Source organism: Otolemur garnettii, unplaced genomic scaffold (genome assembly GCF_000181295.1).
Source record: "Otolemur garnettii isolate 467f Iridium unplaced genomic scaffold, OtoGar3 scaffold00168, whole genome shotgun sequence".
In the NCBI taxonomy this organism is placed as follows: Eukaryota; Metazoa; Chordata; class Mammalia; order Primates; family Galagidae; genus Otolemur; species Otolemur garnettii.
The window spans coordinates 3383392-3407779 of NW_003852563.1; the positions used below are offsets into that span (position 1 = coordinate 3383392).

A 24388-nucleotide genomic window follows, 5' to 3' on the forward strand; every position below is an offset into this window, starting at 1 on the left:
AGGGTGCTGGCCCTATATACCAAGGATGGTGGGTTCAAATCCTACCCTGGCCAAACTGCAACAAACAAAACAACAAAAAAAGAGCCAAAGCTATGCATTTGACCCTTGAATAACATGGTGTGAACTGAGTGGGTCCTCTCACATGTGAATTTTCTTCTGGCTCCAACACAGACAGCAAGGCCAACCTCCTCTCTTCCTCCTCTTCTTCATTTTACTCAACGTGAAGACAGTGAGGGCAAAGTCTTTATAATGATCATCTTCCACTTAATAAATAGTAAATATATTTTCTCTTCCTTGTGATTGTCTTAAATAAATTTTATTTCTCTAGCTTACTTTATTGAAATAATATAGTATATTACATATGTAAACATATAAAACATACAAAATATGTGTTAGTCAACCATTTATGTTATCAGCAGGGCTTTTGGTGAACAGCAGGTTACTAGTAGTTAACTTTGGGGGGAGTTAAAATTACACACAAATTTTTGACCGTACGGGTGGGGAGAGTTGGTGCCCTAACTCACACATTGTTCAAGGGTCAACTGTATTTCTTGTACTTGGTTTCTGTCCTTTCACTGTCTCTCTTTTTGAAAAAAAAAAAAAACAATCAAAATGAGTTTCTGTTCCCTATAACTAAATAGTCTTGACTAGAATATTGATTATGCCAATTCCTACCTCCCTTGTAACAGCAGATTATAAGTTTTAAAATCTTATCATATTTCTACTTGGAAATATGATTGATTTCTGTGTTTGAGTCTAAAATTACTGAACTCTCTAATAGTTCATTTTTAGATTCTGTGGACCTTTTGGATAGGCAATAACCATAAATCTCATGCTTCAACACCCACACGCCTATGACAGGATAAGATAGGCTAGGCTAGGTGCGGTAACCAAACTCCAACTCTCAGCACAACAAACGTGGGAGAGGTCAAAGATGGGTTTGGCTATCCTTCTCCATCCTATGTTGGTGTTGTTTCCTTATAGGGAAGAGCCTGCTAAAGAATTCTGCAAGATGTTATTATAATCCAGTTGTGAAAGTAGTTGACATCCCTTCTGCCCACATCTCTTGGTCAAGAATTGGTCACATACCCCCCATTTAGGAGCGGGGAAGCTGGACAATGTAAAAAACATAAAATAATTGAGTGTTTGGTGAATACTAATAATCTCTGCTGTATACCTCTTCTTTTTCTTCTTATCTTGCATTGCCTAGGAGTGCCAGTACAGTAATGAATACATGGAGAAGCCATCTGTCTTACTTGGTTGTTATATTAATGGCAAGACTGCTAATGCTTTATCATTAAGTATGATTTTGCTCTATACTTTCGGTAAATACTATTAATACTATTTATCAAGTTAAGGATAATTTCTTCTGTTTTCACTTGGTTAAAAGATTTTTTTTCATAAATAAGTGCTAAATTTTATCAGTTGAGAGGATCAAATTTCTGTCAACATTTTTTTCTTTTTGAGACAGAGTCTCACTTTGTCACCCTCAGTAGAGTGCAGTGGTGTCATAGTTCACAGCAACCTCAATCTCTTGGGCTTGAGCAATCCTCTTGCCTCAGCCTCCTGAGTAGCTGGGACTATAGGTGACCATCGCAACACCCAGCTATTTTTAGATATGGGGTCTCCTCCAAAAGTGCTAGGATTACAGGCATGAGCCACCATGCCTGGGTCAATCATCTTTTCTAAGGGTTAAATCCTGTATGGTTACTGCCATAGACTGACTGTGAATGCATACTCCCTTTCTAAATTCATACAGTGAGACTTTCTTTTTTTCTTTTTTTGAGACAGGGTCTCACTCTCTTGCCCAAGCTAGACTGCCATGGTATCAGCCCAGCTGACAGCAACCTCACCCCCCTGGGCTCAAGTGATCCTCCTGCCTCAGCCTCCAAGTAGCAGGGACAGTAGACACCTACCACAATGTCCATATAATTTTTCTAATTTTAGTAAAAATGGGGTCTCACTCTTACTCAAACTGGTCATGAACTCCTGAGCTCAAGGGATCCTCCCACCTCAGCTTCCCAGAGTGGTAGGATTACACGTGCCATCCACTACACCCAACCTATATTTTGAAATCTTAACCCCCAAAGAGATGGTATGAGGAAGGTCGACCTTTAGAAGTGATTAGTGAAGAGGGTAGAGCCCTATTAAATCAGAATAGTGCGTTTATAAAAGAGCTAATCTCAAAGAGTTCTGTTACCTGTTCCATCATGTGAGGACACTATGCAAAGATTTCTATGACTAGAAAACAGGAGGACACCTTGATCTTGGATTTCCCAGCCTCTAGAACTGTAAGTAGTTGATTTCCCCTGTAGTTTGTAAGGCACCAGTCTATGGTCTTCTGATATAGTAGTCAAACAGACTAAGGCAGAAATTAAATCATTTTTAAACACACTATTGGATACTGTTTGCTATTACTTTTCTGTTTCATCTAGTGTCTTAAGTTCAGTCTATAAAATACATTTCTTGTTATGTTCTTATCCAGTTTTTATATTTTCTAATGTCATGTGTGAGTTGGTATTTGGTCCATTTTTCCTGTTTTCTGGGATTCTCTGTAATACATAATTGATATTATGTACAGAGCAGCTCAGAATATAGGGATTTAATTAAAAACAATAACAATAAACTTTACTGGTAAATCTTCTGGTCCTGGGCCTTTGGGGAGAAAAGTCTGGTTAGCAGTGATTCAGGGCTTTGTTTTTCTATTTTATTTTAAAGTTGATTAATAATATTAATGTTAAAGTTTTTTTCTAGAGTTGCCTTTTTATTTCTTTATACACATAGTCTTTCTCTGTTGCCCAGGCTGAAGTGCAATGGCACAATTATAACTCGCTGTACCCTGAAATTCCTGGGCTCAAGTGTGCCTCCCATCTCACCCTCCTAAGAAGCTAGGACTACAGGTGTGTGCCACTACTCTCAGCTAATTTTTTTGCTTTTTTTTTTGTAGAGTTGGGGTCTTGCTATATTGTCCAGGCTGGTCTCAAAGTGCTGGGATTAAAGTGTGAGCCACCATGCCTTGCTGAGGGTTGTTCATTTCATCTAAATTTTTATATTTATTGTCATGCAGTTGCTCATGATTTCCAAAAATAAACTTATACCTAGTAACAAATGAGTGTTTACCATTCTAATACCCCAGACTGTCTGTAAAATGTCATTTTTTAATCTTCAGAATGAATCTCTCTATGAAAATTTTCCATGCTACCTCTTCATTTTATTCTTCATTGGAGAAAGGTATTATCTTTTTCTACCCATTCCCAATGGCAGGATATGTAAGAATACAATAATTTTATCATATTACACTTTCTACATATAAAAGTAAACAATGAGACTAATTACTGTATGCCATATATATGTATGTGTGGGTGTGTAAATAAATTTCTAGAGCCAAAATAAACTAAAGGTCAATAGCAAGGAAGAATTTACCACTTTCTCCAGTATTCAATACACATTTACTCAATACCAGCTTGGTCTTCACAACAAACCTTTAAGAGAATGTTGTTTACAAATTTAACTTAGGTACTATGGCTTCTTTCAAAATACAATTACCTATATTTTCTATACAAACTCTGGACTGAAAATACCTTATGAGTTATTTATTGTTTTATAATCATCTACTTATTCATTCATACATTCTGGAAACATTTTCTGAATATCTAGTATGTGGAAACATCTCCTAGGTGCTCAGGATAATAGTAACAAAAACTAGCACTTACTAAATGCTCATTAAGTATACATCAGACACTATTCTAAGGCTTAACTCACTAAGGTTTACACAACTCACAAAGGTAGTAATATTACTATCTGAGGAAACTGAGAGATAAAGAAAGGTTAAGTCAGACACAGTCCTAATGCAAACAGTTCCCTGTGAAGTAAGGGGACAAACACTGAACAGACAGATGTGAGAGAGCAGGGGATCTACCAAGGAATAAAGGTGGGTCTGAGGGGAAATTGAAACATACTCTGTCTCCCTCAGATAGCAATGCTTATGACAAAGAAATTCTGAACACCTTGTTTCAAACAACAGTTTTAACTTTAATTGAAAAGAGTATGTATACATGAGTTGGGAAGCTAAAATTCATTTGAAATTCTGGTATTGGTAGATGGTTGTATCTGATGGATCATTTTATGTGTTTTTCTCACTTGGGGGGGTGTAATTGTTTATTGGTTTCATGTTAGTATTGTGGACGTTGACAGTTGCTTTTCCATTAAATTCAAGTGGGAGAAGGGGAAGGGGAGAGGGGAAGAAGGAGGGAACTGTGGAGCTCTCACCTAATGGGCACAATGTAAGGGTGTACGGTACACCCCCTGTGTGAAAGGCTCAACTACAAATTGAACTTATTCTAACAAACGCAAACTGTAACCTAACATTAGATTTATGAGAGTGAACTTTATCATTTTCTATTGGTTAGAAGGAAGTTACAGGCCCTGCCTGTCCTCAAGGGAAGGGGGAATTATATAAGAGCATGATTAAGTGAGGGGTCCCTTCTGATGCATCTGCACAGAGGAGGATTCTGAGGGATGGAGCTTCACCTTAACCAGTGTGATGTAAACAAACGACACACAAGGGGAAATCAAGGGGTCATACTGAGGTTCACCAAGGGTGAAATGTATTAGACATCCAAATGAAGTTAGAAGACAATTGAATACAAGATTGGATGTGGGGAGAGAGATCTACAGACTCTCCAATGCATATGTCTAATTTAGCCTCTGCCTAGAAATAAAGATTCACAGATCTGTGTACTTGGTACCTGAGACTTAACAAGGCCACGATTACTTCTCAGACTTCCACCTCTCATTAAAGGATATGTCATTCACCCTTCCTCTCCAGGCAAAAACCTAAGAGCACTCATTGCTTTCTTTGTCTCATCCTCTACATTCAACCTGTCACGATTCTACTGGCTCTACTTTGAAAACATAAATCCACCCACTTATTTCCATCTCCATTGTTACCACCACCATACGAGGCACTATCACTCTTCCCTGGACTTCTGTAAAAGCCTGATAATATTTCCCATGCCCTCTCCTGACCCCTGTTATAGATTGGGTCATGTCCATCCCCTACCCACCCAAATTCATAAGTTGAAGCCCTAAACCCCTGATAGGGCTGTTAGGAGATAATTAAGATTTAAAAAAGTCAGGCGGCGCCTGTGGCTCAGTGGGTAGGGTGCTGGCCCCATATACTGAGGGTGGTGGGTTCGAACTTGGCCCTGGCCAAACCTCAACAGCAACAAAAATTTAAAAATAAGAAATAAATGAAGTCATAAGAGCTGGACCCTAATTCAACACAGTTAGTGTTCTTATAGGAAAAGGTACCAGATATCTCTCTCTGTGTGTACACACAAAGAAGACATGTGAGAACACAGTGAGAAGGCAACCATCTCTACATCAGCAAGAAAGGCCTCTCCAGAAGTCAACGCTGATGACACCTTGATTAGAGACATCTAGCTTCCAGAACTGCAAGAAAATAAACTTCTGTTCTTTTAAGCCACCCAGTCTGTGTATTTTGTTATGGCAGCCCAAGGAGACTAACAGAAGGAGGTATAAATATATAAATAATATTATATATATGTTATATATGTTAGGAGACTAATAGATATGCCCTTCTATTAGTCTCTCCCTCTCTATACATATATATATATATATATATATATATGCCGTTCTATTAGTCTCCTTGGGCTGCCATAACAAAATACCACAGACTGGGTGGTATTCTTCACACAGCAGACAGAATGATTTCTTTAAAACCTAAGTTAAAATTTGTTCAATGGCCTTCAATAATTTCCCATTGAAACTAGAACCAGACAGACTCTTCATCTGGGCCTACAAGATTTCCACCAGCTGCCCATCCTCTTGACCTTCCCTGGGGCTATTCTCTCACTTGTGGGCATATCACCTCCTTTCTGTAGACAAAAATACCAAGTTAGTTCCTGCCTTAGAGCTTCTTTCCTTGCTCTTCCTTTGGCCTAAATGTTTCTCCCCTGATTCTTCACATGGCTGGTTTTTCTGCGTTCTTGCCCCAATGTAACCTCCTCAAGGACCTTTCTTACCCACCCTTGTTAAACAACAAATCTCATTCACTCCTCCCCACCACCTAGCCCAACAGTAATGAGTGTGTTGCTCTATTTATTCCCTTTATAATTAACCACAATCTCTAGTTCTGTCTCTCTCTCATTTTGCTTATATAGTGCCCATTTTTCCTCATTATAATGTAAAACCCAGGAAGTAGTGCCCTTGTCTCTCTCTGCTGTATGTTCATGCCTAGTACATAGTAAGTCCTCAATAAATATGACTTTAATGAAGGATTGAATAAATACAGAACTTGGCTGGAATTAAATTCTTTTCCACGTGTCTTAGTACAGTTTTGCCGGTATTTCCATAGAATAGATTATCAGAGTTAAATTGCTGGGTCACAGGGTGTGCACATTTGTAATTTTGATAGATCAGAAGAACTGCTTTTTAATATTTAGTGTGACTAATTTGCCACTTTAAAATTTAATTATCACAAATTTAATTTTTTTTCCTCTTCTCATTTGAAAAATGAGCCATTTCAAACCATTCTTTTTCCCCCAGTATTTTTATGGTAACTGAGGCATCACTCTTCATGTATAAGAATCTTAGCTTTTGCTTTATAGATTAAATTGATGCAGCCAATTTGCCTATTAAAAAAAGTCTCAAATATTATTTTCAAATTGACCACATCACACAAAATGAATGATGTATTCCATAAAGACAAAAATACCTCCCCCTTCTCATGTGTCATTCTTCTTTTCTGAGTGTACTTATTTGTTTGAGTAAAAGCACTAAAGTACACGGTATTGACACATGAATACTCTAAATAGAACATTTAAGTTTAAAACAATTGGCTCCTAAATGATACATTATAATTATACATATCATGATTGCTTAAAGGGAAGCTATAGCATTAGCTAGAACCCAGAGCTATGAAGGCATGTGTGTCCTTATGAATTAGCCCCATCCTGGTTTCACCAGTAGTGTCCTAACCTTCTCCACCTGCCTTATAACCGTGTGATGCCAGGGATAGAGACAAGCATGGGGGTGTCTCCACTCAAACATGTGGATTATCAGGACAAACCACAGCTCAGCTGCACGTGCTTTTGAGAATTGGCTGGGAGAAAAAACCTAGAATTGCTTTCTATTTCATTCAGTTGTTATAATCTCACCTCAATTACAATTAAAAGAAAAACATTTGTTTCTAAAAATTACAAATTTTGAAATAGAATGCATATTCAATAATTATTCAAATCTTATTCCTAAGAAAATATTCTCCTGTTCCCTTGTGCAAATGGCAATCTATACTGATTGGCTGAATAATAATTAAATGAATGAATGAATGAATTCTTGGCAGATTTATTATGTCATCAGTCACTGGTCATGCTCTACACCAGTGGTCCCCAAGGACCAGGGACTGGTTTTGCAGAAGACAATTTTTCCTGAGGAGTGGTGGGGGAGCCAAAGCTCAGGCGGTGATGAGGGAGATGGGGAGCAGCTGGCAGCTGTAACACAGGGGCAGCTGCTTACCTCCTGCACTGCAGCCTGGTTCCTAAGTTTTTTGGAGGAAAATTTCTCCACAAAAGATAAGTTTTCCATGGATAGGGAAATGTGCATTGGGGGGAGGTGGAGCTCTGCAGCCCATTCCCTAATACTCCCAAGAGCTGAGACTGCAGATCTAAACCACAGTGGGAAAAATTTAAAACTTCGTCCATTATTCCTCAAATTACAGTGTCTTCATACATGTCTTACAGCTCTTCATACATAATTAAGTCTTAATTTTATTTTATTTTTTTTTTGTAGTTTTTGGCCAGGGTTGGGTTTGAACCCAGCACTTCCAGCATATGGGGCCAGTGCCCTACTCCTTTGAGCCATAGGCACAAAATTTTTGCCTAACATCACTTAATGTTTCCTAACAAATGCAGTCAAAAACTTCCGAGTGCCATTCACAGCCCTCTGTAGTTTACCACAGACTCCTTTCCAGCCTCGATCCCCTACACCCACCACAGCTCAGCTCCATTGAACTAAAAGCTTTTCCTAAATGCACTCTGGATTGCCTTCCTTCTCTTCTTTCTTCCAATCCAGCACCCATTTTCATCTACTCAAATTCTGTATCTTTCCTGACCTGGATCAAATGGTACTTCTCCATGGAATCTTCCCCAAATCCTCACCTCCTCCCTTCCAAATTGTTATACATTATTATTCATTTACTGTATTAGATTACAAGATCCTCAGAGTCAGGAGCCTATATTATTTATCTTCTATCTCCCATTGCAGCTTCTTCACAGAGTTTTTTACAAACAAGATGCTCAAAAATGTTTAAAGAATTGAACAGAGCTGCTGAGTAACAAAGCTGAGTAATAATGTTGAGTAACAAAGCTGAGCAACAATGCTGAGTAATAATGTTGAGTAACAAAGCTGAGCAACAATGCTGAGTAACAAAGCTGAGCAACAATGCTGAGTAACAATGCTGAGTAACAAAGCTGAGCAACAATGCTGAGTAACAAAGCTGAGCAACAATGCTGAGTAACAATGCTGAGTAAGAACGCTAAGTAACAATGCTGAGCAATGATGCTGAGTAACAAAGCTGAGCATCAATGCTGAGTAACAAAGCTGAGTAAGAATGCTAAGTAACAATACTGAGCAACGATGCTGAGTAACAATGCCAGCTGTTTCCCCAACGGCCATTTTGGCAGCTGTTGTCATACTGCTTATTGATGCCGCCTAACACGTACACATTGTTTGTGCGCATAAAACAGGCCCCGAACCTGAAGGACATTGTGCTCTACTTTTCTTGTATTGTAAGTTGCCCTTTGTTTCCAGAGCAACTCTGCATGTACACGTCCCACTAGCTTCCAGATGCATAGGTGGGCTTGGCACAGGTAAAGTGAATGTGCCTTGAAATCAGTGAAAATTTTCTCACAGTGTTAACGTTTTGCAGGCTTGGAAGTCTCATGCCTACTTAACCATGGAAAAGTATTCAAGTTTGATATTTGGCTAATGGGTAGTAAAGAGATCATTTCTATAACAAGACTGATTTTATTTTTGCAAAATAGTATTAAGCATAAATATGTTGATCAACCTTTGGGGAACTCAAAGATTAACTTCACAAATGGAAAGGAAAAATGGCCCTACAAAATTTATGCCTCAAATTATCTGGCCTTCAGAAATCTAGAAAAATATTTTGGGTTGATTTGTCAACTATTACAATGTACAAAATTATCCAGTTGATGGGATACGGTCTATCTGAAGCCATGACTTCTAGGGAGTGGTACATGAGGGCTTGAACTGCTTCTCATGTTTTGTTTATAATCTAAGCCAGAAACTTTGACTTTTATCTGTAATCGTTCTTTTATTTCCTCATTGTGACAAGACGAAATATAACTTAAGATAAAGCATCTCAGTGGTTCACCTGAAAATTGCAGAACTGATATATTTAAATCTAGATTCCTCTGAGGTTCTGTTTGTGCAAAAACGGTGAATTTTTGATGTGATTTAATTTATGAGTCTTAGCATTCAGGATACCTAAGGCAAAGGAACCCCACCACCTAGTCTCGATTTATAAGCCAAACTCCTCCATTTTAAGTTGAGGAGCCCAAAATAGGGAAATCCCATTGGCTTGAAATGAAGTTGATGGTGACCAGGAAGATTAACCCTTTCCAAAGAGTAGTAAGCACACAGAGTACTCTGTGGATGAGCACAGTGGTGCCTGTACATCACTGTTCTGGTTTAATACTGGAAGCAGGGTAAAAAGATTCCTTAGGGCTAAGGTAAGTGGGCTTAGTGAAAATGCACCACAAAGACCAGAGGGAAAGCTCTGGAAACTGCTGGATCATCAGATCAATAGTCTCAAAGATGACTAAGTTAGGAAGCTTTATGCAGTTTAAACATTTGTGCAGGGAGTATCCCCACGCAGCCTTTTATTGACAGCTGCAGATCAATGGTAATTTTTGATCATTTTCAACCTACATAAACCTATTGACCCCACGGCCACCTTTGGGGCACTTCAAGTCGTCAAAAATAATCAGAGGAGATGGTGTAAAATTGTCAGACTGCTGAAGTCTCCAAGTAGTTTCACGTGTCCCCAGAAGCAGAGTTGAGAGGTTAAAATGTAGTTCAAGTTGCCAGCAGAGCCTCAACTGGCAGAGTGTTCCAGAGGGTCTTGTCTTTATGCCTCATAAAATGATGCACTGATTTCTAATCAGAGTCTGACCTTCATGCATACAAGTTAAAGAAGAAGAAGAAGAATCTAAATTTCATTTAAAATGTTAGATGGCAAAGACTGGATTACCTCCAGTACAACATTTCTTCCTGTTTTCTCTTTTTGAGTCATTGTCTTTATCTGCTGCCTAATGAATGTAGCTAGTGTACTTCTAGAGTAAAAAGTCTGAGTATGATAAGGACGTGGGTGGAAAACAGACAGGGACAAAGGGGCGAGCCGGTCGCCCAGAGGTCAGGGCTCACAAAATGTACAGTCAGAAAAGTTAGTAGGAAGAGTGAAGGGAAGCATAAGGCAAAATAATGGCATTGAAGAAGGAGTAAAAGTATTGATTTAAGATCATCTCCATAGAGGAAAAGGAGTAGAGTACCAGGAGAAACAGAGAAAGAAGGCAGGTGAAGCGATGGCGTGAACGGGAAGAAAAAGGTTTCTAACGATGACTTCTAGTCAGCGGGACAGATGCTGCATGTCCAAGGACCTGAATCCAAAACATCTGAGATCCACAAGGCTCAAGCAAATACTCTGAATTTAAGGCAAATAACAAGTGTCTTAACACAATAACTAAGAAAATGACTTGAAGGCTATGTTAACCAGTTTGATGAAAATATTTCGGATTGTACATAGAAGCAGCACACGGTACCCCATGACGGCATTCATGTACACAGCTATGATTTAATTAAAAAAAAAAAAGGAAAATAACAAGTAGCTAAATAAATAGACAAGATACAAGCAATCCCCAGAGGGAACTGCACCCCAATCTTGCAGCAGAATTCTAAAATAGTGATCTTTGGGGTTGGAAATCCATTCAGGAGAGAATAATAAAAATTATTTCCCAAAATATCAAAGGACCCTTGGTAAGGATTGTTTTGCCATTTTTTAATTTTCTTATTCTTTATGTGACTTTCCCTAAGCATTGACAAAAAGCATGGCTGCTAATGACTGTAATATTTAAGGGGTTATGGATATGGATATTGTGTGTGATTTTTTTTGAAGCTCTTCAGAATATAATATAGAAATATAATACAGAAATATAATAGGAGAACTTCTCCATATAATTTCACGACATAGAAATTTTCCTTTATATCCTAATCCATAATTATTTCTATTGTTGGAAAAACTTATAAATCCAGACCAGATTAAGCAAAACAACAGCTGTAGTCGTCCTTTGTAGGAGGATACACCTCTGAACATTCTCTGTGCCAGCTGTGCACAGACTTCAACTTGAGACCTGCAGGCCGTATTTCTGTACTAGATGGTGTAGGTTTTGAAGCCAGGGCACTTTGAATGCTTCTGCTTTCAAGGATCTGAGCCATAAATGTTTATTAAAAGAATCTATAATGAAATCAGTTTTGTTATTTTTTTAATGGTTGCCTGGAGTGTGTTGGATGACTGAATGCCAGTGGTTAATCATTAAGTACTCATGTTACCAAAAGTGTTTGATAGTATTGCCATCTAGGGGCTGAATGGAACTCTCAGCTCTGAGATAAACTGTAATTGAGCAGGTGCCGCTATTGACAATATACATATGTTTTTGCTTTATAGCCCACATGCTTTGCGTGTTTTCTTATGACAAAAGCTTAGGAAAAAATGTCCCTCAACAGCTTAACTTTTTTATATATAATCTGTTCGAGGTGATTACTATTTGCTTTAGAACTTATGCTTTTTTGGCATTTATTACTGAATATTCTGAACAAAGAATTATTCTTTTTTGCATTATTAATCTCGCTCATGTTTGCCCTATTTCCACAGAAAAGGAATCATTTATCAGAAAAGAATGTTTGTAATCAGGCCTTGTAGCATCTTCAGATTTAATATTCATTATGGTCATGGTAGTCCTGTGCTGTATTTATCTAAAAGACCAATCTGATGTTGTGGAGAAATAAGTTTTTAAATATTTATGATCTAACTTTTAATATTTTAAAAAAGAGAAATTAGTATTTCTGTAAAATTTGTTTCCACGTCCGGTCGCTTAGCGGATGTTTAAATATTAAAAGATTTCAAGAGGTTAGCGTGTAATATCATAATGGGACTTACCGAAAGAGAAAAATTGGCTTTGTAAGTTTTTGATGTGTTAAGGAAATTGGGTTTTCTATGCTTGTGTTTAACACATAATAAGAAACATTAACACAGTTGAGACTTATCGCCAATAATGTAAGAAAATGACGCCCGAACTCATTCCTACAATGTCTAACTAGCTTGATTTGATTATCCTGTTTTAGATTTTATCCAAAATGATATTTGGATATACCCAGGTTAAGGAGGGTTTCCTCATACATAACTATGTCTTGGACGCCTACTCTCTCCTCATCTCGTATTCCTCCTATCTTTGCCCACCAAGAGGAGAAGACAGCTGAAGACCACCTAGAACATTAAATATCTAACAAACCAAAGCTGATCTCACACATCATTAAATGTAAATATCCTATTAACTCAGTCAAAGCTTTCTCATGATTATTCCTATTCAGGGGGTATAGCACACAACAGAAAATGCCAGTGTGTGTGTGTGTTTACCTATACACACATTACTACCCCACTTGCAGACATAATTCCTACCTTAAACAGACACATTAGACATATTCATTCAGTCCAGATGTGGAAAGAGCACCCCAGGGCCTTTCAAAGCATTTGGATTCTCAGCTCCAGTTTAGTTATGCCAAATATGTTAAATGTTGCTCTCCAAGCAGGGGGGTAAAAAAACACAAATTCTATCCCTTTCTTCGTGTCTTCTAAATCAACAAGACCAAATTCTCAAAGCCTAGATAACATTTACTATTGGTAAGTTCCATGGGTTCAGTTACGGTGCTTTTAATAAAAGGAAATATTTTCATATTTATGTTTAATAGTAGACTTCTCTAAGTGTATTTGTACATTCGTAGTTGGCTTGTTACTGTTTTCTTGTGTTTGTTTTATTGAATGTGTAAGATATAAATATACACTGAGAATTAGAGGGGGATTGGAAAGGTGGTGAGAGTCTTATGTACAAACAGTGTTGGGAAGTAGAGAATTAGGATTGTTCAGGTTATATCTGCAAACTCTTAAAACTAACCCAGCAGGAAATTACCCCAGTCTCTGGCCTGCAACTTGGTACCACTGATTTTTCATTGTCAGCTGAGTACAGCACTGATCTGAGGCGTGGTATTTTTTTTTTAATGTTTCTAAATCACACCCTTTGAGTTTCAAGCCCTGAGAAGGCCTAGATCCTATCTGATCCACTTCCTGGGTGCTGAAATACAACATGGTAATACATTCAGGGTGTCAACAGGAAAAACAAATACATCGTTTTCTGAATGATAATTCAAAACTCTGCGCTAGGATTTGGGTGCTATTGCTGAGGTGCTTTGGCCGTGCAGTTCAGGGCATGACCTTCCAGCAAAACTGTCAATTTCTAAACGAAACTTACCCTGTTAACTTTCTTACAGGGGACGAGCCATCAAGCCCAACTGTTCGGGTTGGAACCATTCACGACATACCACATTGGTCTTGTGGCTGCAAACCAGGCAGGAGAAGTTTCAAGCCCCTGGACTCTGGTTCAAACCTTAGAATCTTCCCCCAGTAGACTGAGCAACTTTACAGTGGAACAGAAGGAGCACGGCCGGGCACTGCTCCTCCAGTGGTCAGAGCCTGAGAGAACCAACGGTGTGATTAAGGTAATGTCCACCCTGCATCTGAAATCGTGTTCAGTGTTCTCCAGATAAATAGATGAGCCCTGACATGCCATCCGGGCACTGTGGGAAAACTCCCTTCACGGCCTGTTTAATTTGCTTTGATGGCTCCTCCGGGCACTTAATAGATCAGAGAAAACTAGCTCATATATGTGATGCTTCTTAGGAAGCCTACACTGGGCTAAATGCTCTCCAGGATTATCTCATTTAATCCTCACATCAACTCTACAAGGTAGATACCTCTAAACCTCATGAGGCACATAACTGTCCAAGCCCATGTTGTGAATGATTGGGCTGGGATCTGAAGCCAGGAAGTCACACCAGAACTGAACTCTAAATGACTCTTACTGCCTCCTAAATTACCCGACCCAGTTATCTGCTTAAACCTTGCCTAATTTGTGCTTTAAACAGAGCTCACTAGGTAACCACACATGTCTGCTAAACTCCCCAGCTTCCGTATGTAGTTATGAGCAGCAGTCTTATAAAGGTCAAAACATCTCCCAAGCTTCACCACACTGTGATTCAGCGGGGGTTGCAATTCCGTTAATACCTGCATTGTGATGCTTTGAGCACGCCCCTCATGAAAGCCAGACCTCATCTTGCTTTCTGATGTTCCTCCCCAAGGGCGGAGGTGAAACCCCTGTCAATCTGTGCCCCCACATCTCCCTACGGTCTGCTCTGGTCCTGGACCACTCCTTTTGCCCTCATCAGCTACCTTCTGCCGCCTGGGGCTGCTGCAGACATTCTGTCCTCTCCTTTCCGACCACTTCTCATGGTGGCAAGGACTCCCACATTAATTCCACATAGAACAGTTATGACTAAGCTGTTACATTTAATTAATCTTCTCTGAAAACCCTAAGAGAGGGCTGACAGCAGGAAATTATGTACAGTAGTAACTTAGAGCTGTAACTAGAACTCACAGGCCCCGGTTCATCCTGGGGGCCTCTGTGTGGGCTGCCTCTCTGCCTAGCTCTAGGCCTATTGCAAGGAGCAGTAGCAAGCTGCTGCCCCCAGCCTTCTGTGGACAGAAGCCAGACCTTCCCCACTCTGGGGCAAGAGGCTTGAGCCTCAGGACTCATGACCATTAAAATCCAGATCACAGCCCTGGGGCCCCCGTCAGAGAAGACAGCTTCTCACTGCACATCTATCAGAACACTTCTCTTTGGGAGTGTTTGGTTCCCATCCCAGTGTCTGCTTCTTCCTACCATGATTGACAGTAGGACTATTGACTCCTTGTACCTTCATTTACATTTCACCAAATATTTATTAAGCTGCTACTAAGTGCCATCCACTTACGAGTGAATAAGCAAGGTCTCGCTATCATAGACCTGACGTGTGTGGCTGTGTGAACAAGGGTTGGGAGTGTAGGAATGGCAGGGACACAGAGAGGGAAACAGTAAGCTAGTAAATAAATCAGCGAGGGAATTTCAGAAAGCAATGAATGCTATAAGGAAAACTAAACACAATGATGCCATTGTGCCTGCTCGGGCTGTTTTGGAACAGATAATCATTTGAATTGAATTGACGTTTGAGCTGAGTCCTGAGTGACAAGACAGAGTTAGTCGTGTAAAGATAGGGGGCAAAGTGCTCTGGACAAAATGGAGAGCAAACACTGAAGGCCTGAAGCCGGGGGTGAACTTGGCGTATTCAAGGAAGGAAAAGCAAGCTAGTGAAGTGTGAAGAACTCAGGAGAAGAGAACGGTGGCCCCGGAGGAGGTGGAGGGGCTGGCCAGAGAGATTATGCCCCACTGTGTAGACCACGTAAAGAATTTGGAATTTGTTCCAAGTGCAATGAAAAATGACTGAAGGCTTCAAGGAAAGGAATGGCATGATCAGATGTACACTTTGAAAAATCCCCCTGACTACGGTGTGGAAAATGTACTCCAAGGGGGCTGATAGAGTCTGAGCACTATTGAACCACTCAAGGTAGACTTGATGGAAGCTCAGACTAGAATGAACGGTGTGAAGTCTTAAAATAGGGGTGGACTGAAGATGTATTCTGGAGACAGAGACGACACAATCTGTGACTGGTCTGGCTGTGAGATACAAAGGGAAAAAGGTGTTTCAGGTTGGGACTTCTGAATTTGGGCCTTGAGACACTGGCGGGAAGGTGCACAGCCTTGAGCGAACAAGTCGGCAGCCGGAGACACCCGTCTAGACCTCCTGAGAAAGGCCTCACGGAGAGAATGTTCGGAAGCTGATAGTGTATAGGTAGTATTTAAGTCCATGATGTGGGAGGAGGTCAGCTATGGACAAAATGTAACTAGGATGAGAGCCTGCGTCCAAGCCCTGGGCATGCTAAATTCTGGAGGGCAGGAGACAAAGGGGGGCTTACAAAAGAGACTCATAAAAGGCAAGGAGGCAGAAGGTAAAGTAGGTGAATGCCGTGCCCCGAAAATAAAGAGAAAATCTGTTTACTGAAAAATCCAGCAAAATGAAGGCAGACAGGCCACCCTGGATGTAGGAATCGGGGGTCATTGTGATCTTGACAGGAAGATCAAGTGGTAGATGGGAAAGCTGGGCGGAAGGGGTGGTGGAGCGGGAATGGCAAGTGAGGCCAGCAGGACAGCAACTCTTTAAAGAAGCCTAGATGAAAAGAAAAGCAGAGAAATGGCACAGTAGCAGGAGCCCGTGGGGCTGAGAAGTTTTATCTAGAAATTAATGAAAAATACTTGAATACCTACAAACACTACTGGACATAACCAAGAGAGGGAGGTAACTTGGCGATGCAGGAGATAATAATTGCTAGAGTGAAGTCATCAGGGAAGATGAGGGCCTGGGGTGCAGAGCCCAGGTGGCCTTTATGGGGACAGAGATGCTCCGTCCATAGCAAAAGGAGGAATGGCGAATAGTCCAAGTCTTGCTTCACCTGGGTGTGATCATACTAATATTGAACGTGAGGATATTCCTCCCCGACTCCTTCTACCCTCTGAACGAAATATGTGGTCATGTCAACAACCAACTGTGGGGGGGGGCGGGTAACAGAGAAAGGAGAAGGTACGAAATGTTCACTTAGGAATATAAGAATACACGGAATAGAATAGGGTGACAAATCGGTAATCGCCTAGGGAAAAGTTAGGGGAGACATTTAAAGTCAGAGCAGGTGTCCTGTAGAAGGGTTTTCTCCAAACCCATTTTGGAGCTCAGGTATAGAAGGAAAGCGGAGTTTAACACTAGTGAGAGATTTGCCAGGTGAATATTGGGGCACCAGAGGGGGTCCTGCAGACAGGAGTCAGAGAGGCTACATGTTGATTATGATACATGTTGATTTCTGAGCTCCTTTCAGAAAATACACCACCCAACCTTCCCTCTGGGCTGAGGTCTTGTCCTGGAACCCCAATAGGAAAAGCACATCAAAATACAGTAGTCCAAAATAAATAGATTTCCAAAATCTAGGCTAGTTAATCTTCAAAAAAAAATTAAAACATATTAGCAATCCAATGCGAGCTTCCCCAGTAACCACCAGTGGGAATATTTCAAACTAGATGTGTCTTCCAGGGGGTTTGGTGTGTGTCCCATGCCTTCGGGAGAGTCACCGACACGAGGACCTCTCTGCAGGGCTGGGTCACACTTCAGGTGCATTGAAGCAGAGAAAGGAAAACCACTGTTTGAAACATCCACCTTCAACTGGAGTCACTTCCCAGCCTCACAAAAGAACAGTGACTGACACAGGGTTGAAAACTTGCTCTACCTTCACGCAGTACAGTGAGTGCTCACATGGGTTTCCCCAGAACTAAAGAATACTTTGCCCCAAAGCAGCAATCAGTTCTTTTAAGTCCTGCAAGAGAAAAACATCTCCTTGTGATCAAAGTTCATATATGTATGTATATGTATATTTGTACTTATGTATAACATACATGTGCACGTGTGTGTGCGCACCCACCCACCCACACACACACACACACTTTCAGCCCTGGCACCTGTAACCTTGTAACAACAAATGATCAAGCATTATAATTCCACTTTCCAGCAAATGCCGTGGAGACAGACAATGCAGATGGGCCCTACTTGCCAGAGTCAGAATGAGAGCAGAAGCCCTTAGTATCTATAAAATAGAGGATTTGAATACCATTGTCTATTTTAAAAAAAAAAAAAAAGAAAGAAAGAAAATAGGAGAGACACCATAAGCACTATTTAAGTCAAAGAATCTGGTTCAATAGCCCTTAGCTTTTAGATAAATACTTACATTTGCCCCAGCTTTAAAAAAGAGGGGAGGGAGGGAATGGAAAACATCATTTCTCTTCCTGTTGATTTTGCATTAACTAGAAAAAAATCACATTCCCCATGTTCAGATCAAAATACTTCTTCTGGATTAGGGTCATTAAGATGAGGAATAAGTGAGTGGCGCCAGGGAAGAGGTGAGGATTAAAACAGAGCTAAATAGCTGGACCAACAAATCATTTGCTACTTGTTACGCCCTTTGTTTCTCTTCCTGCAGACATACAGCGTCTTCAGCGACGGGATCCTGGAGTACACTGGTTTGCATCGTTGGTTTCTCTTCCGACGCCTGGTTCCCTTCACTCTCTACACGCTGACCCTGGAGGCCTGCACCCGGGCAGGCTGTGCACACACCGCGCCCCAGCCCCTGTGGACAGAGGAGGCCCCTCCGGACTCTCAGCTGGCTCCCACAATCCAGTCTGTGGAAGCCACAAGCGTTGAGCTGAGCTGGTCTGAGCCTGTTAACCCAAATGGAAAAATAATTCGCTATGAAGTGATTCGCAGATGCTTCGAGGGAAAAGCTTGGGGGAATCAGACAATCCAGGCTGATGAGAAAATTGTTTTTACAGAATATAATACTGAAAGGAATCCATTTATGTATAATGACACAGGTTTGCAACCATGGACGCAATGTGAATATAAAATCCACACTTGGAATTCAGCAGGGCATACCTGTAGCCCTTGGAATGTGGTGAGGACGTTGCAAGCACCCCCAGAAGGTCTCTCGCCACCACAGATAGCTCATGTAGCTATGAATCCCTCAGAACTGCTGATTTCTTGGATCCCCCCAGAACAGTCTAATGGTATTATCCAGTCCTATAGGCTGCAAAGGAACGGAATGCTCTATCCCTTCAGCTTTGACGCGGGGACTTTCAATCACACCGATGAAGAGCTGCTTCCTTTCTCCACCTACAGCTATGCTGTCCTAGCTTGCACCAGCGGAGGCTGCTCCACCAGCAAACCCACCAGCATCACAACTCTGGAAGCTCCTCCCGCAGGAGTCAGCCCTCCAGATCTTTGGGCCATCAGTGCCACTCAAATAAACGTATCTTGGTCACCACCATCAAGTCAAAATGGAAAGATCACTAAATACTTGCTTCAATATGATGATAAGGAGATTTTTGCTGGGCAGGGCCTCTCCCTGCTGGTGTCCCACCTGCAGCCCTATACTCAGTATAATTTCTCCCTGGTCGCCTGCACACGTGGAGGTTGCACAGTTAGTGCGTCAAAATCCACCTGGACAATGGAGGCCCCCCCAGAGAACATGGACTCTCCAACTTTGCAAGTCACAGGCTCAGAATCTATTGAAATCACCTGGAAACCTCCAAGAAACCCAAATGGCCAGATCAGAAGTTATGAACTTAGGAGAGATGGGACCATTGTATATACAGGCTTGGAAACTCGCTATCATGATTTTACCCTCACCCCAGGAGTGGAGTATGGCTACACAGTGACTGCCAACAACAGCCACGGGGGCGTTCTGAGTCCGCTTGTCAAAGAGAGAACCAACCCCGCAGCACCCTCGGGGATGGAGCCTCCAAAATTGCAGGCCAAGGGCCCTCAGGAGATCTTAGTGAGTTGGGACCCCCCAGTGAGGACCAATGGTGATGTCACCAACTACACCCTCTTCATCCGGGAGCTGTTTGAAAGAGAAACAAAAGTCATACACATAAACACAACTCATAATCCTTACGGCACACAGGTGTTCCTAGTAAGTCAGCTGAAGCCATTTCACAGGTAGGTGGTCTGGGCTTTCTAAGAGCCAGACACTGGCCCTTCTGCTCTGTGAGCCCTCAATCATAATGAAGATTCTAAAAGCAAGATGTGTGATGTCCCCAGCCTCCATCCACTTGACCCTCCATGGTGGATGAAGCATGTCCTCATCCAGCCTGCTTGCACATCCTCTGGAGAGGAGAATTCTTGCAGGTGCTGTTTGGAGAGTCTGTGTTTCAGAAAGTTTTGTAATTCACCATAATGTCTGGAATAAGTAGTGCAGAGGTGGGACCTGTTCCCTAAATCTAGATTCCCTGGGAACATGAAGGCTCCAGGAGAGTTCTGAGAACCCCAATAGTATCATCTGATTCAGATAGTGAAAAAAGGAGGTATTATTTTAAAGTACAAAAAATTACCAGTCAATGGGAGCTAAACCAACTCTGGGGGGAGAGCTTTTCTGACTAAGTCCAGCACTTCTTCCAGGGGTAATAAGGCTTCTCTGACTCTATCTCCTCACCCCCTTGGGGATTCCCTCAGCTCTGGTCTCATGGCATCTCAGGACAGTGCCTCTTTGCTAACTCATAGGTTCCCAAATGGTTCCCGGGGGCTCTGTGACATGCTTGGAAAAGTGTTGCTCTCTACACAAAGGAATCTTGCCCGTAGCTTAAAGAATTGCTTGGCATTTTTCCCCATCACATTTTAAGTAACTTTCATCCCCAGAGAAAAGAGTAATAAAGGACATTTTTATGCTCAAAATTTAGTAAAATGAACAGAATCACTTAAAAACATTAAAGGCTGAAAGAGTGTTGATTTCCAGCCACCACAGATAAAACTCACCTATTATTGTAATCTACTGATGTGTAGATTAGACCCTCCTATAATTATCTCTGATATATAGTGCCGTTTAAATGAAACATTCATGGTCTTATGCATCTACTCATGACAATTATTTAGGGTGGTATTAAATATTAAACAGTAATTAAAACTTCCTCAGGTATCCCCCATTGCTAATCCACACGCCATGTGCACTGACTTGTATAATACTCTGAGTCAGGGCGTAAAAAAGGCCCCCGGTATCTGCAGAGCTGTGCATTGTATACTGGCTTCCTCTTTACCTGGCCGTACCTGCAAGCTTTCAAAATCTTACCAGTTTTCTCCTCTTTGAAACAAAATAATTTCTAGAGAAGAAAAGCATTTTCCAGGTATGAGAGAAACGCTTTTTCTAGGCTAGGAAGGAAAATAGTGTATCTGATACACCTAGCCATGGTATTTAAGAACACAGTACATCTCTTCATTATCCTCTCTCATTGACTCTACGAGGGACCAGGACATAAAAGAAAGCATCATTTCCATGTGAGGTTAGGGTTCCTAGAGTTTACAGGCTCTATTTTTTAACTGGTTAATGTTGGCTGCATATCGCACATCAGTGTGCTTTCCTTTGGGCATCCCAGCGGGTCGGTAGGAAGAAGAGGTCTGGGGATGCCCTAAATAGAAAAAGATAGTACCTGGAATGCTAAAACTACCACAGATAATCCAGAAAATGGATAATCTCTATGTGGAAAATCAACATTGCCACAGAAATTTCTTAGAAGTCAGGTCTGCCCTACACAGCTATGGATTCAATCACCAATTAACAGGCAGCCCCATCAGGGTGGAGATGAGCATAGGAAGAGGGGTGGAGGAGAAAAGGGGAATGAAAGAGGTCACAAAGGAATACAAAGAGAAGGGTGATTAAGACAGCAAAAAGGTGAGAGAGTAAGCAAGCCAGCAGAGAACAGAAAGCCGTGCCTGGAGGAGCAAAGAGAGAAGGGAGAATATAGCAGAGGAAAAGGCTGGAACCAAAGGAGATCCAGGGAGAAGGAAAGGTAGCTGGGCACTGGGGGGAAGCTCGGGGTGCGTCACAACGATGGGGCATGGGAACAGAGAGGAAAAAAGTGCAGCCACGGGCACTTCATACTAACAAAAAAAATCTCTTTTGTTGGAAGGGAAAAATCCCTGCTATGTAAATAGACCTCTCCAAGTGGCAGAAACCAGCTATGAGGCAAAACATAATTGATTGGTTGAGTCTAACTGGATGGTGATAAGGTGTCTTCATGATTGATAACCTAGTGTGTAGTCAGGTTAACTTTGGCCCCCAAAGGTCTTGGTGTGGTGTAAGAGAGCCTGTTTTAAGATGTCAGGTATCAGGTGAGGGGATTTATTACCACCGAAACCTTCACTCCATGACGTTGCTTCTCAGCCTGGAAACATTCCTGGGGAAACATTTAGCTCTGGCTGCAAAGGTAGAGGAGTTCAGGGCTGCCGAGAACCGGTGCAGACTCCCCAAGGCCTGCATTCCCCATCACAGCGTTAAGTAATTCTGCAGAGTACCAGAACTTTCACGCTGCAAAGAATCTTGAGAGCTTATTTATTGCATACATTCTTGTTTAGGGAAAGAATTGTGCTCACTTCTTTCAAGCAGATGAAGATTATTTTCTTCAGCTTAGAAAGCCTGGATGACTGAGATTATTCTAACATTTCTATGGAAATACGATTTTGGTATTCTTCAAGAGTTAGCTAGATAAGAATAAATGTAAACTTCTCTCTTTTTTTTTTTTTTGGAAACACTTGGTGTTTTAAGAGTCTTCTCAGAAACATCAATTTGGCTGATAAGCGGTGTTTTCTGCCTTGTGTCCTGAAGGTACGAAATCCGAATTCAAGCCTGCACCACCCTGGGATGTGCATCCAGTGAATGGGCCTCCACGCAGACTTCTGAGACTGCCCCTCTGATGCAGCCCCCTCCACGCTTACAGGTACAGATGGCTCCTGGAGGATTCCAGCCCACTGTTTCCCTTTGGTGGACAGGACCACTTCAGCCAAATGGAAAAGTGCTATATTATGAATTGTACAGAAGACAAATAGTACCTCCACCTGGCCATTCCAATCCAGTGCTAACCTATAACGGAAGCTCAAGCTCTTTTACAGATTCCGAACTGTGGCCTTTCACAGAGTATGAGTATCAGGTAAGAAACATGCGTGATCACAGTCCAAGCTGGTCGTGTGCACCATCAGCACCTGCCCTTAAATCGCTTTTCTTTTCTTGAGACAAAGTTCACTCTGCTGCCCCAGGCTAGGGGACTATGGTGTCATAGCTCCCAGCAACCTCAAACTCCTAGGCTCAAGTCATCCACTGCTTCAGTCTCCCGAGTGGCTAGGAATAAAGGTGCCCACCACACTGCCCAGCTAGTTTTTCTATTTTTAGTAGAGACGGGTGTCCCTCTTGTTCAGACTGGTCTCCAACTCCTGAGCTCAAGCAATCAACAATCCATGTTGGCTTCCCAGAGTGCTAGGATTACAGATGTGAGCCAAAAATTGCTTTCAATTTGAAAGCCACTTAAAGAAAAATGTGGGGCTTTAAAGAGAATCATGATATCCTTGGGGGAAAAAATTAAGCAGTAAATGTGAGAGGAAAAAAATATTCATGTGCTTTTTTCATTTTCTCAGGTTTTGATTCACATTGTTTTTACTATGTAATAGATTCTGGGTAGAATATTTACATTTATTAATGAAGTGGTTTTTACCATTAAGATTCCTTTTATCAGTGTTGCCTTTGTAGGAAAAACTCTTGTTAAAAAATGACTTTGAAAATAACTCATTAATTGTTCCAAGGCAAAATAAAATAGAACAGCAGACATCTTTAGCTTCTGTGCTCAGGAGAGATGCAGAGTGTTGAGAAAAGTCTAGAGGAACACAGCAAACCAGTACATGGAGGTGAGGTAAGTTTTGTATGAGGATGGTCTAAAAAATAGGAGTTTACATATCCCCCCAAAGCCAAGAATTCATAATAATATCCTGAAAGTGTTTTGAAATCTATAGAGGAATCTGTTGGGTTTGTTTTGTTTTGCATGGGAGTCCATTTGCATTCCGCTCTGCTGTGGGGGGTGGCTGCCCCCACCCTTTGCTGGGTCTTGGTGGGAGTGTCAATCACTGTGTCAGGCTGTCTCCTAGCCAAGTGGTGGGCACATGAGCCATGCTCAGTCCCTCAGCCTTGCCTGGGGCTTGATCTTCAGCAGAGTGACTCAGAATTTTAAAAGGTAAAGGCGAGAAGTTCTGATAAAATATTCCCAACCTCAATCTAAAAGTTTTTCTTTTCCCTGCTATTTCCAAGAAGGGTTCTTCAGCTGTGCTTTTAATTCCATCTGCTCCCAGTCAATTCCCTCTTGCTTATGTCAAAACCAGTTCCTCTTTCTTGCAGCCAAAGGAAGCTTGCTGATTGATGCAAACACTCAGTGCCAGGCAGGATGCCAAGAGAAATTTTCTGAAGGAAGAAACGGAGCCCTAAAAAGATTATAACATAAAATAATACAATCACTAAGTTAATAAGTTACCAGGAATGTGGTGACCAAGTCAATGAGTGCATTGACTAGAGGTAACATTTTAAGTAGAAGAATCTATTTCAGGCCAATGATGTATGGGACAAATTACCCAATCAAGTTAATAAGAATTAAAAATATAAATGGATTCTTGAATGATTTGGAGAATTACACAGATCCATAATCTCTTGTTTGCAATTCCAAGTCTAAAAATT

General features: G+C 41.3%; 1 protein-coding gene across 1 annotated transcript in view; it reads left to right on the plus strand.

Moving 5' to 3' along the window:
• Positions 1–24388, plus strand: part of USH2A (usherin) — a 775219-nt gene that overhangs the window by 707882 nt on the left and 42949 nt on the right. The window contains exons 61-63 of the mRNA XM_003800142.1: positions 13648–13875; positions 18329–19845; positions 22502–22823. Coding sequence (XP_003800190.1) covers positions 13648–13875; positions 18329–19845; positions 22502–22823 — 2067 coding nt within the window. The remainder of the gene's footprint in view (positions 1–13647; positions 13876–18328; positions 19846–22501; positions 22824–24388) is intronic.